Below are 14,559 nucleotides of genomic sequence, written 5' to 3'. Positions count from 1 at the left end.
ATGATTTGCTTCTTCATGTTGCGTCAATACAAAACAATACTTAGTCAAACTGATGCAACATCATCATAACAAACTGCTGCAAATATGACTAACACTCCAAAGAAGAATACTGCAAACTAATTCATTGTTAGTCATTTAAAAAATATGCACAATGCTGACATTTTTCAGAAATAAAAAATGGTTTTGAAGGCAGCAAAGTGAAAAATGTTGTTTACCTTACAGGCCTTTAACACTGGGTTTCATATTTCAAGAGATGCAGTTATATGACATAAACATTCCCTATCTGGCCACTAATTCAATCTTTGGACTGTAGCAGCCGCTTACTTTTGCTGAAAGTCCTTGATCAATTTCTTTGCTTTGTTATATTTCTTCTCCAAAGCCTGATACTGGTTTTGAGTCTCTTTGAGGTGTTCATTCACAGTGTGACACAGGGTTTGGGCCTCAATCCAGTAGCTCTCTAGTTTCATCATCCTCTCCTTATTCTCCTCAATGTTCTGTTGGAGCTGGGACTTCTCCTGTTCCCATCTCACTTTCTCATTCTCTGCAGCCTGTAGCTGGACACAGCAAATACAGAGGCTTGAGAGTAAAAAGCTGCATTAAAAATCAGTAATTCAAGATGCTTTGAAATACTGAGAAGCGTGAATAGCAGTGTATTAATGATTATAAAGGTTGTGCATTACTAATGTAAAGAGCATTCCTGTACAATGAGAACGTTCTAATACATGTTTGACACGGAAGAATGAATACACTTAAATTAATTCGAGTCTTTTGCTTCTGGCATCCATTGCAGCTTCTATGCTCCTGTGAAATGTGGTAGCATTTTTAAAATTCCAGCTTTCTAATGTTGGTGCATTCTGGTGGTGTGCCTGGGACATAGTGGAGCACTGGGAGTGTATTTTACCTCATGTATCTGAACTAGGTATGTTAGAAAGCACTGTGGACTAAGAAACTCAAGATTTTTTATTATTAGAATTACAAATTGTAACTTCTATATTTGATTTTACCACAAAGCTATTTAGAAAACAATGGAGAAAAAGCTAATTGTATCTTATCTAGCTAACTGCCTTCTTTTTTAAATTAGAAACTCTTTTGAACTTGAAATTTATTGCACCAGTTTTCACACAATGATAATTTCTTAGTAATAATCAGTGTAATTTAGAAAGTTAAAAAGGGAGATTGGTATTTTAATACACTGAGAGAAGTATTAGTAGAGCTAATATCAAATTTTAATTTGGAAGCTTTTTTTAAATTAAACAGACAAGTTTTAAACCCAATATTTCAACTAATTTTTAAAGCTGTTATAAGAATAGGAAACATCTGGTTCTAGTTTATAAATCTTAAACTTGATTTATTTTATAAATTATCAAAGAGATGATATTGATAGAAAAATGTCCATTATATTTATAGGGCTCTGTCTCACAAGGGGCTGACCACTCTCTCCATGATCCAGCCAAGCATCTGATTAACTTTAAGGCTAAGCACATTGGTGGTCCCACTGAGTGAAATCTTAGACCCATTGAAGTGAATGGGAGTCTCTCTATTGATCCAACAGTCAGGATTTTACCCAATAAATTCAGAGTATTTAATCCTTTTTCCATGTAATTTTGTATCTATGGAAGAAAAGCGGTAGGTAAAATCTAGATATTATTTATCATTATTAAAACTAACTGCAGGCGTAAGTGCTTGGCTGGATCAGGGCCAGATTTCTCAGCACCTTGCAGATTAAAGCCCATACAATTTACAAAAAGCAAATAATGTTTTATGCACTGACTATTTACTTATCAACAGCAGTTAACTTGTACTGGCAAAGCTGTGCTGATATCATAAACGATGCACACACAAACAGAGTAACTTGTAGACTGGACATATTATTTTACTGGCAAAAAAACAACGAGGAGTCTGGTGCCACTTTAAAGACTAACAGATTTATTTGGGCATAAGCTTTCGTGGGTAAAAAACCCACTTCTTCAGATGCATGGAGGGTTTTTTACCCACGAAAGCTTACGCCCAAATAAATCTGTTAATCTTTAAAATGCCACAGGACTCCTCGTTGTTTTTGTGGATACAGACTAACACATCTACCCCTCTGATACTTGTTTTACTGTCAGTTTAACCAAAATTAGCCACGGTTCTACTATAAAGGTCAGGGGGAAATGTGTGGCAAAGAAAAAGACAATGGCTCCAATCCTGCAACAGGATTTGCAGAGATGAATGCCTACATCCAGGATGCATTACAAGGAAAAGTCAATGGAGCTGTGCATGGGCACAAAGATGTACCCATGTGGGTGCAATTGCTGGATCAGAGTCTAAACTGGAAGCAGGGGAAGAAATTTCTGGCTTTCTAAAATGAAAGAGAACAATGAGAGTTCACATAAAATAAAATAAAATTACAATAGCCTTTTAACAGTAATCTTAGCTGATCTATTTGATAAACACTAAGCAAATTATATGATGGGTGTGGATGTTTATAAGAAAAAATCAGCTGAATCCTTTTTCAATTTTAAAAATTGCTCTTTTGTCTTCCTTTTATTTTCTTCTGTAGCATACATAAAATGCTGTTATAAAACCTATTACTCAACAACTGAATCATTATCAAAAACTGAACTCCTCGTAAAGGTTAAATTAGTATTAAAAGACCAAATATAAGAAAATACATTTTCTGTATATTAATAAATTAAATCTAATTTTAAGAGCCAATTGTGAGATAATTTCCTCCATGAAATCAACCAGCTTTTGCCTTTTATAACATGTTTTAAACTGTATGCAGTAGTTTCTCTTGTATGCAAAAAGCAAATATTGTATCCAAAGAAATTAATAGTTAAAGGAAAAGAAAATGCCAAAAGTCATAGGGGGAGAATAAAATAGTTAGTCTTCAGATCTCTACTGATCAGAAAACTATTAAGAAGGCTACAATTATTGAATATAAATATAACTTACAGAATTGTTAAAGAAAATGAATTAGTACAGTATAAAGATAAAAATCTGTCTTTTAGTCATTATGTTATCCTTTAAAATGCACATTTAATGAAAACTAGATATTTTAGCAATTTCTCAATAGCTATGCTTTAGGTTTTACTGAAACGTCTACTGGAAGACTTACACCCAAACAAGCTTAATCTGAGTTTCATTTTAATTAGTCTTTCTTAGTAAGAACTTTGGTTGACATAAAGATATGCGTCTTCCATCAGATAAAAGGGAAAAAAAATCAGCACGAATTAACTATGTATTGATCCTTACCTTTGTCTTCAGCTTTTGAATCTCAGCCTCTGTAACTGCATGTTTGATTTGCAACTAAAATTAAAAGCACAAAATAAACAAGTGAACTAAGAGACTAAGTGCTCCAATATTTTTAAAGCTTGTGCTGCCAGTTGAATACCTTATTACACAGCAGAAGGCCTAGAGAAGTGCTGCACTGCAGTACATTGTAAATTAAAATGTCTAGCTTGCAAAATGACTCAGTCTGTGAAACCTAATTAAAGATAGGCTTCTGCCTAACCACTCATAATTTCAGATTAGGACACCCAATCTGTCTGGCAAAAAGAAACATCTTGCACTTAAAAAAAAAAAAAAAGGAAGAGAGATGAAGATAGCTTTTATCTTGCTTGGTTTTGCTCTCCTCTGATTTGAATGTGAAAATGTCCCAGTGCACGCTGGAGTTCGTAGAAAGTCCCATTGATTGGATTAAGCAGGCATGTCACAGAAAGCAAATACAGAAACAGATGATTTAATAGCTCCAAATGATTGAGAAGCTTGCAGGGAGGATTCCATACATACTGGTACTGCATGCAAGGGGAGAGGAAAAAGTGGCAATTTTCTCATAAATCTTGTCTCCATTGCAACAGTTAGCTTGAGTTACTCCACTTGAGCTAGACTAATTTGAGTAGAGGCAGGGCCGGCTCCAGGCACCAGCTTGGCAAGCAGGTGCTTGGGGCGGCCACTCCGGAGAGGGGCGGCAGGTCCAGCTATTCGGCGGCAATTCGGCAGATGGTCCCTCACTCCCGCTCGGAGCGAAGGACCTCCCGCCGAAGTGCCGCCGCAGATCGTGATCGCGGCTTTTTTTTTTTGGCTGCTTGGGGCGGCCAAAACCCTGGAGTCGGTCCTGAGTAGAGGGCAACCACACTGCAATACTGTACTCGAGCTACACAAAGTGATTGGATTAGCATCCGATGAGCAGTGCTAATCTGAGCTATAAACTGTAGCTGAGTTCCCACTGCATTACTACCTTGAGCATCAGCAGCACTTGAGCATCAACCTATACCTGATGGACCATCTAGCTTTAGTTTAAAATGCCACTTAACTCAAACTAGAGATTTCTATGTGTGGACTGGAGTCAGGTTAAGGTCAAAACTTGAGTTATAGTTCAAGAAAACAGTGCAATGAAGACAAGCGCTCAGTCTATAGTTTATTCACACTGTAGTTTCACTGAACCATCTGTGACTGTGGGAGTCCCGTGGAGAGGGATTATTTATTTTAATATATATATTTACCTTTTCATAAGAATGCCTATATTTACCTGAATGAAATTTTACCCTAAGGTATCTTAACCTTTATTATTAGGGTCCTTCCAAATTCACGGCCATGAAAAATGCGTCACGGACAGTGAAATATGGTTTCCCCCTGTGAAATCTGGTCTTTTGTGTGCTTTTACCCTATACTATACTGATCCTGTAGCCCTAAGGATTAATCTGCTGGTCTGTATAAATATATCTTTCTTATAAATTTGAGTATTTAATGTATTAGGCTTATAGATTTTATATTAAAAATAAGTTTGGCTGTAATGCAAGAGACCTACTGGCCAAAAACCCTGTATGTTAAGCTAATGAGAAGTTAACACATTTTGAGACCCTTACCCAGAAAAGTAAAATTAGACAAAACACCCACGCAGATGTCTAGAGACCTTTATCTGAACCAATAACAATAAAGGGTGGAAAAAGGGGATTTTTGCCCACAAATCTAACAAGTACACCACAAATGCGTATATACCTGTCATCCATAAGCACATACTATTGTCTATTGTCATACTAGCCTATGGGGTAAATGTACCCTAACATTTCCGTGGGGGAAGAATGAAATTTGGGCATAAGAGGAAGGATTTCCGACATTATGTAATCATTTTATTAACAAAAAATTATGTTACTTAACACAACTGAAACCGTATGTTATTCACCACTACTGAAACCAGGCTTAGCCATTGGACAACATGATTTACATTAGCCGCTTCCATTTTCTAACAGGGTAAGCAGGAGCCTTTTGGACCAGTTCAGGAGAGTTGCACAACACTGCCTTTCTGTCACATACAGTAATGCTCCCTGCAGCTGAAAATGGGGACTACTACAGAGGGTGGGCACTGGGTTTTCCTAGCCCCAGGCCATTTGTGCTATGCTGGAGAAGATTAACTCTGGCAAAAGGAATGAATGCTCTCTTGGAGACCAGGATGTCTATAAAACAGGTCAATCAGTTCAGGGCCAGAGCTCTTGAGTTGACTGAATACATTTCAAACTTAGGATCTGTGGCAAAAGCAACAGCTACGAAGATCAATACCAGCATCTTCGTGAAAATGCCCTGCTGGCCTAGGGGCTCCACTTTCACATGCAGTGGCATGAAGATACTTTGCTTCATAAAAATAATAGCTGCTGCTTTGTTACAGATGTAACTCTACAAATGCTGCCAGACTATAAATCCCCACTCCCATCCCTTGCATCAGGCTCTAGCTTTGGCACATTACCAGGGACAAGTGACAATAGTGTTGGTGTGATTGTCCAGAACGGAGCAGAAAGAATAGTAGAAAGCAAATATGGTCTGTATGTGGTGGTGATGGTGGTGGTGGTGAGCTTGGTGAAGCAGATGCTGGAAGGCAGACTTCTCTACTGGGGCAAAGATGAAGTTGTGGTATATATGGAGGTTGTGATAATAGTCAGGTGTCTGTCTCTCCTGATGCAAGAGTAAAGGTATGTACAGTTAGGTGCCTTATTTTTCATTTCCTTATTTTGTGCTAAGTGTATTTATAGATCAACCTTAACTGACACACAATGTAGTGTTTTTGAATATTACTACAGATACTTCCTCCAACAAGAATTCCTCCTTTTTTAAGGCTAGGAGAGGAAAGTTTATGGGCCAGATCCTTGGACGGTATAAATCAATACCAGCTATGCAGATTTACACCAGCTGAGGATCTGGATCTATAATTTAAAAAGAGTTTCCCATTATTTGGTGACTCAAAACTTTTCCACACAATTAGATGACTCACCTTTATTTTATGATTAAAAAGGAAGAAAAAATATCTAAGGGAAGCTCTCCTGAGGGCTAAATGCTTACCCGATTGAGTTACAAAAAGCCAATACAGATGACTGTAAATTATATGCTGTCACCTCCCATTCCTGACTAGGTAAGACTAGCAGAGAGATCAGAATTTCTCTGCAGGCACACTGGCCTCAATTCTGCAATCAATGGAAGTTTCTTGCATAGAGGACTGCAGGATTGGGCCTAGGATGGAGAGGGAGGATGCTGAGCTCTTGCCAATAGTACAGCTCTTTAATGTCTATGGCTTTGCAGCACTGGGGAAGACAATATCCTGAGAAAGAGAGGATGAGTACAGGTGGCAAAGAGAAAGTTTTTGTGCGTACAAATATTTTTTCCATATCTTTTCTTTCATAAAATTACAAATATAAGGAAGGAGTCAGATAAAACAGAAACAAGTGCCTTCCTAGCTCCAATAGGAACATATAGCTTAGGCTAGTGGTTCACTTAATTCACTTCACCTGCGTAAAACCCAAGTAGTAGAACATTATATGAGTGGGATGTGGGGAGATGGGCAAGGGAGACAAACTATCTGTTAACTCTAGAGTGGGGTGCACAACTGTAGTGCAGCTTCCAATGGATGGACCAGCAGTCACAGCTGCTCCTTCACACTGGCACCAGTCCTCACATGGTGCTTAACCAGTGATCCTCACTGCCACAGTACCTCCAAAGAGCTTAAGTGGGCCTTCCACCCTTCGATCACTAGATGTTGGAACTATATCAGGAAAGGAGGAATTTTTGGACTCTTCCTTCTCTGGCCAGATAGGAGTGGAGGATTTGTAAGGGAGAGGCTATGTTTAGTATCTACAAGACGGATCCATAATGCGTCAGACTTCTGAACTTCTTCACACCTGGGTCCCTGCACTGCAAGCCCTGGATCAGGCTGGTGATTGTGAGTGGCTTGAAAAACAATTTCTCCTAACGGTGGAGGAAGAACAGGAAAAATTAGAGGAGAGCCACCTCAAAAATATGGTGTTTGTACAAACACCAAACCTTTACTTAGATCAGCTATCTCACTGCTTTGGGGTAAGATGAGATGAAGGGGAGGATGGTTGTATTAGACTATATCCTTTTCAGAGGTAATGATGCAACGGAAGTTCATGATTTGATGCCGTGGGCCATCTGCTTGCAGCCCCTCTCCATCCCTCCTACAAAAGCTCACAAGCAAGTGACCTATATTTAGACTATTATTAAAGAGACTTATATCAAACAAACAAACCCAAAACTGTTGCATAAATTACAATCTGCTCAGATACAGATGGTTTTATCTGTTATTTTTATGCTTTCTCTTATTAAGTAAAAAACGAATACTGATCACTCAGTCAGATCATTGAATCAGCACATGGTACAACAGATCCCACTGAGGTAGAAACAGAAGCAGAGACTTTTCTCACAAACATTCCAATATGTAGACTGGACATTTGGAATGTTTTTGTTTGGACAAAAGGAATTATGTTTTGCAATACAGATAGCAAATATATGTTTCTCTTTGACTGAAGGCAGAGAGGTAATGGACATTTTAGTATATTTCTGTTTTATCAGTAAATAAGGGGCTAGGTAAATGGTTTGGCAAGCAAATCTGGATCTTAGATAAATCATATGCATGTTCCTTGGGGGAACAGGGCATGCATGTTTCTTTCTATGTTTTATACAATGTCGTGTACATTCTTGGAACACAAACATTATTTCAGATTTTTATATATAGCACCATAAGTTTTTCTAATGCTATACAGGATCATTGTTAATAATGACACTTTATGTAAAGTATTTCATCCTCAAAAGTGCTTTATAAATATTAACTAATTTATCCTCACAACAATGTAAACAGTAATGCCAATATTTTATCAAGACAAAAAAAGGGTTTAAAGTGGTTTGTCTAAGACCACAGAGAGCCTGTCTGCATATCCAGTGTTACACTTTTGTTTTGCAATAGGAAAGAAACTACCTAAAAAAGTCTCTTTTCAAGTTCAACCAAAGTTCAAAGCGTGCTTGGCTATGTAACTATGTTTTATTTTTGCCTACAAATATGCACAGGTTACATTAAAAAAATCCAAGAAAATATATGTACGTATTCCAATTTCCTTACTAAAAGAAAAATGTGTGACAAAAGTATAAGGTTCCTAAATAAGAGACATGTCAAACTTATTTGAGCATATTTTTCATCTGCAACAGCTGAATTCAATTCAACTTATTAGGTCACACTATTATGTTTGAAGATTATGTCCAATCCACTATTATTCAATACTGTCATATAGCTGCATGATAAAAATAAGAAAGAATAGCTCCTCTTTAACTATACAGCCCCAGCAAACATCAGAGTGGGTGTGAACAGCACCAGTAGCACATCTAATGTTGCACGAATTCAGGGCAAATGCCATTAAAAACATGAACTAACTCTAAGTCAACAAAACTTAGCTATATCCTGTTAAACACAGACAGTGAACAAACAACAAGGCTGTGTTCATATTCTGCTTATAACTATGTGGGTTAGCAATCGTAGATTCAGCTGTAATAGAAGTAGGATTTATATGGTTACATTTCCTTCTCAAGCTCTCTTAGAGCCACCTGGATTTGCAGCTTCCCAACTTCCTGATTCTGATATCATCTACACTGGGGCTTTGAGTTAAGTAAACCAGTTCCATAAATAGTTTAACGCCAGTTTGGGCATATTCAAACACAGTATAGCCCAGTCCACGCTGGCTGGCCTAACTGTTTAACAGAGTTAATGGGAACTATGTTCAAGCACAGATTTAAGGGTAATTCGATTAAAGGCCCACAGCATGCCCACCACTGCTTTGCACTTTGGATAGCCTTTTATACAGTGAGAGCAAAATGGACGTAAACATTACCAGATCAGAATGGAAGTATTTTATAAGCACTGTGTACTTATTTCAAACAGGTATCCATGACTACACAGGATGCAAGGTAGTGGAGAATCAGGCCACCAGTGTGGACAGAATTTAACATAGTAGCTCACCATTGTCTATAGTCTGGGATTTTAAAAATGGGGTCTTAAAACCAGCCATCACAATGAGGAGAGCCAATGTCAAAATGTGCTGAAAAACTCCTTCCAGAGAGAAACACTTATGAACAATAAGCATCTTAAGGCTGAAGAAGACACCAGCTGAGTGAGGAATGACACAGTGACTGGTTACCCTCTATGTCTAACTCCCAGTGCCAATCATATGTATTTAGAGAAAATAAGAGAACTGGCTTTGGGAGGGCAGGGGAGACTGTTTCTTTTATATCTCCCCGCTGGCCCCATGAGGGTGCTGCCGCTCACCTCCCCCATGAGGCTCCGGCTGCTCTCACCCCTTCCATCTTCACCCTATTTAAAAAAGAAAAATTGACTTTATTGTCACGGTTCTTGGCCCAATTGCTCCAGCCACGTGGGGAGCACTAATTGCAACCGCACATGTCTTACATCCCCATTGACATCACACTTTGTGGAAGATGAGGCACAAACCATACCAAGAGCTCAGAACCTAAAGTACAGTGGCACTAGAGCCGATATGTCTGTCATGCTTTGAGAGTGATTCACTGACTGCAACTAACATCGCTGATCCAAGCCAGATTTAGTACTAGCAGGCGCCGTGCACGCCTCCTCCCCACCCAGCACCATCAAAGAACCTCAACCCCAACCTGCGACATGCCTGCTTCTCCAAAAAAGGAGCCTTTCTTAAACCAACTGCCAGACGTGTCACACTGCAGTACACTTAAGAGTGGTTTTGTAATGTGGGTAAAGGGAACTAAGAGAGTCCACTAAATTCATTTTCACTGAAGTTTATTTAGCCCATTTGTCTCTCAATGAACTCCAGAGTCAAATCTTAAAGTAAACATTTGTTTAGAAAGACAATCTATCTGCCAGCAATGAACTAACTCACAGCTTCTTCTCCTAGCTGAAAAATTGCAAATAAAGTGCTGAGACATAAAAGGATTTTTTGTTGAACATTTATCAAACTGTTCTAATAAGGAGCACTATTAACGATTCATGCTTTGCGGAGCCTTTGTCAACACAAGAAATATCTGGCAACAAATGTTAAAAACAACTGAGAAAATGGGCCTCACTTATTTCAAGCATGACTGCTTAAGCCATTTACAACTATTGATTATACAAATAAGCTGGAAATCAATTCTATTATTCAAAGAGAAATCCAAATAGTTGAAAAATGAGATTACTAGAACCAGTGCTGTCCCAGAAATCTTGCCCAGTTGTCCATCTTACCTCTTTGAATTTGTGAGCAAGCTTAGTGGTGTCCAGCTCGGTTGGGGAAAACATGTCGTCATTCTCAGGAAGATCAAACACTTCAATGGCCATGTCACCTCCTGGAAGGATAGGTCCCATGTCTTCATCTTCTTCATCAGTAGCATATTCTCCTGTCTTTATATTATAGAGTTAAAATATTTCAGTTATCCTCTTATTAGACATGGCTTGTTTGCACTGTAATTAAAAAGTTAAATCTATAACACCTGAACACTTCCATATGGCCACTGAGATTAGTAAGTGTGCACATACAGGATTCTGCATGCAACAAAGGTTATATTCTCTCAGATCTGGCACAAGCAGTTAGGAATCTCAGTGGTAAAAGTACAGCTCAGTCATAATGTTTTAGTGCACTGGGTTACAGGAAAACAAAAACATAGATACTGCAGCATTTTCAAAAAAGATCAGTCTGCCTTTATAAAGCTGTAGTTTAGTGGCTCTCAATCTTTTTAATTGCAAGAGCCCCACCCTCTTCCATTTAGCAATATGGAAAGAACAGGACTGTGCTGACCTCTGGCACTTGTTTATAACACCACTGGAGATTGTGACCCTTAGGCTGAAAAGCCATGGTGCATTTGAATATCCGGTGGTTTATTCATTATGTCTGAATTCATATAAGAAGCATAAGATCTGCATGGAAAGATACTTTTCTAAAAAAAAAAAAAAAAAAATCAATGGGGTTGAAAAGCTGGCCCACTGTAGTCAATGGCCAAGTTCCCATTAGCTTCAATGGGTACAGGATTTCACCCTGTATGAGCAACCGGATCTTGCTGGTTTTGAACAACAGTAGTGGGTGTTTCTTGGGTTGGTGAAATGTGGTTTGTGGAATAAGCACTCTCTTACAAGATGGAGAGAATGCTGAAAAACTATAAACAATCTTCAAACCATTTCTCAACAAAGGGAAGTACAATATAATGTTAACGAAGAAGAAAAAGGCATATAATTGTTGCAAAACACTACCAAGAATTCTAAACTAATATGTAATAAGGACAACTCCCCTTAAATTAGAATCTTAATTGACATTATGTAAAGGTTAATAATATCTGTGATGTGCTGCACATACAATTATGCTGTTATGCCAACTGGGACTGGCTGGTCAGAGAGCTAATCTGTTACGTCCTCTACTCCAGTGGGTGACAAGGAGAGTGGTATGTGAGATGTTATGCTGAACCTAGGCCGTCCAGGTTTCCCCCACTCTAAAGGGCTCTTCAGGCAGCCAGTTAAAAAGGCATTTCAACTGCTCTGTATTGCTAGACTGGAGGCCAGAATCAGGCCCTGAGAGTCAAGGTTCCAGAGTTCAATTACTGTCACTGAATTGCTATGTAAACTTGGAAAAGTCATTTAACCTCCCACTGCAGCTCAGCTTCCCCCATGTAAAAATGGGAATAATAATACTTATTCCACAGAAGTGTTGTGAGGTTTAATTAACATCTGTAAAGTGCTCTCAGATCCTCAGATGAAAGCGCGCAGCATTTTTATCACCAATCTAGTCTCATCAAGCTCGAAGTAACTGCTAGTGCCATTTTTTATTAACACATATTTTAAATACTGGGGGGGAGATTTTCAAAGGCACAAACAGCATTTAAGCACCCAACTCTTATTGCCTTTCAATGTGACTTAGATACCTACCTGCCATTTGCACCTTTGCCAATCAACCCCATTATTTAAACAGTGCTAATAGCATGCTAGGTGCTTTACACACAAGTATAAACAATATTATTGGCAATGACTATATAATAAACATCACCACTTTTCACCTAAATAGCAAATCTCATAGGAAAGTTTAAGATTTGTAGAAAAATTTCAATTTAAGACTACTACAGAGATGAGTAAAAAAAAATGAAAGTTGTAAAATAAAGAATTTGCTAGTATCCTTTCAGTAAAAAGAGGTATTAAAAAGAGAACTTATGTCATCCCCTTGGTATGACCAATCCACACATATTAGTGTGGATTAGTGAAATATGAACATTACTCCTATGAGGCCTAATTCAACATATATATATATGCGCACACACACACACCATACAATATACATATATTTTACATATTTAGTATATTCTATACATATACATTTTTATATGTATTTATATTCCTCCAAATTATTTTATTTATTTATCCTCCTTTTACTGCTTTCAGTTTTGTACCCTATATTCTTAGAGCTCACATGAGTAACACATTGACTTTAAGGAGACAAGCAAAATTACTCATAGTCACGTTTGCAGAATCAGGCTCGTAGATAGAACAGAAACTTTATTTTCCACCAAATACTGGCCTTTTCCATGTAACACCACATTTATTGTTTTCCTGTTTCTAATGATGCTGGAAATTAGCATGGATTTATTGGTTTACTTTCTCGTTAGTGCACCAGTGTTATCGATGGAAACACCTGGCAAAGGAAACACTTGGAACTTGCTCCAACTCCCAAGTCTCTGGGCAGGGCTCCAACACAACTCTGGGATTAGTATTTGTTAGTGAAATTCTATGGCAGATGCCAATAAAGCGAGTTTAAATATTGTTTTGGTTAGGTCTTAGTTTCAAACTTGCAATTTAAAAAATAGTATTTTTCATCTGTTGACTATAGGATGCTGAATTTAACTTTGTTTTTTTACATATACAGTCAGATTGTGAAGGATATTCTCAAATCAGATCATTCAAATTTTAAAGCAGGTTAATTTTGGGAGTCTAAAATACCCAAAGTCTTTTAAACCTAAGAAAACTACTATCCTTAGAACTAAATATCAAAGGCATAGATTTTTCCCCACTAGGTAGCCGGGTTGTCAATGTATTCTGATGTGAACTTGGTTTTCATTGAGTGGGAAAATTTGTTTTGCTCTGGAGTCTTCAACTACGCTGGCACTGCACTGTATGTTAAGACACCATTTGAAATGAAACTTTCTGTTTCTATTCATACTGAGCTAGATCACGAACAAATTCAACTCGTGCAATGTCAATTCTGCAGCTGTCCTTCTTGGCAGCTGCCACAACTGACAACTCCCTCACCTGGTGAACATTCTTAGCTCACCAACTGGAAGTCTTCTCGTTGCACCCCAATCTCTCCCTTTAGGGATGCCCCTCCCAGTATCCCACACCCTCCAAAATGCTCCCTTCTACTAGCCATGATCCTCACCAACATTAGCTGGTGTTAACTGGAAACATCCCTCTCCTCTCCACAGACAGCACTGGCTGAGCCTGCAATTTCTCCCGTCTGCCATACACCATATATTCCAAACCTTCCGGAGACATGGAGGTGTTAGGAGAAGAATAGAGAGCTGACAGGTAACAAGCCACAAGGAACACAGCACAACTGACATTTCCACCGAGAGGGACCATGTCTGGGGGTGTATTTCTGAAGACCTGTGTTGGCAATGGCTAAATGGACGCAGAGATTGGACTCTCAGCCAGTGAACTGAAGCCTTGTCTATGCACCAGCTTACACCGATTTAGATAAAGGGGCTTTTCTAAACTGATTTGCTAAACTGGCAAAAAAACGTGTGCGGACGGTCTTCATTTGGTTTAAGAGCGGCTTATACCAATTTAGCTTAAGTTGATTCCTTCCTTACAGACTTACAGACCATTCTTAAATAGAAAGAAGAGTGTTTTTAAACTCATTTAAGTTAAGTTGGGGCAACAGTTTATTGTAGACAGGCTGCAGAGTTTCGCCAGATGAGGGTGCGGTCAAAACTGACATTCACCCCCTCTGAACAGATAGGTGTAAGGCAGCACTTGTGTAAACACAAAGGAAAATTTTACACCAACTGAGGTTGGTTTGTGTGCATCCACACAAACATTTCTGCTTCAGTTGATGCAAAACAATTGTTTGAAGCAAAAACACCTGAGTTCTCTAGTACAGACAAGGCCATAGGCTTGTATTTGAACAAAGTATAGAACCTGACAACAGCAGTGTAATATCATTTGTGACAATGGGCCCATTCATGCCCTCTCTCAAATAAGTGGGAGTTTTGCTAATGACTTCAAAAAAGGCAGGATTGGACCCTTAT

General features: G+C 38.5%; 1 protein-coding gene across 9 annotated transcripts in view; it reads right to left on the bottom strand.

The window, feature by feature from the left end:
* Positions 1 to 14,559, bottom strand: part of PPP1R9A (protein phosphatase 1 regulatory subunit 9A) — a 222,721-nt gene that overhangs the window by 41,303 nt on the left and 166,859 nt on the right. For 5 of the 9 annotated variants that reach the window (XM_034760478.1, XM_034760477.1, XM_034760479.1 and 2 more), the window contains exons 7-10: positions 10,523 to 10,678; positions 9,581 to 9,625; positions 3,238 to 3,291; positions 325 to 554 (exon numbers count right to left, since the gene is read on the bottom strand). In XM_034760478.1, the coding sequence (XP_034616369.1) occupies positions 325 to 554; positions 3,238 to 3,291; positions 9,581 to 9,625; positions 10,523 to 10,678 (485 nt within the window). The remainder of the gene's footprint in view (positions 1 to 324; positions 555 to 3,237; positions 3,292 to 9,580; positions 9,626 to 10,522; positions 10,679 to 14,559) is intronic. The other 4 variants (XM_034760480.1, XM_034760485.1, XM_034760483.1 and 1 more) reach the window with 1 other exon arrangement.

Source organism: Trachemys scripta, chromosome 2 (genome assembly GCF_013100865.1).
Source record: "Trachemys scripta elegans isolate TJP31775 chromosome 2, CAS_Tse_1.0, whole genome shotgun sequence".
Classification (NCBI taxonomy): Eukaryota; Metazoa; Chordata; order Testudines; family Emydidae; genus Trachemys; species Trachemys scripta.
The sequence above is the reverse complement of the archived record's forward strand: the minus strand, read 5'-3'. Positions and strand labels throughout refer to the sequence as shown.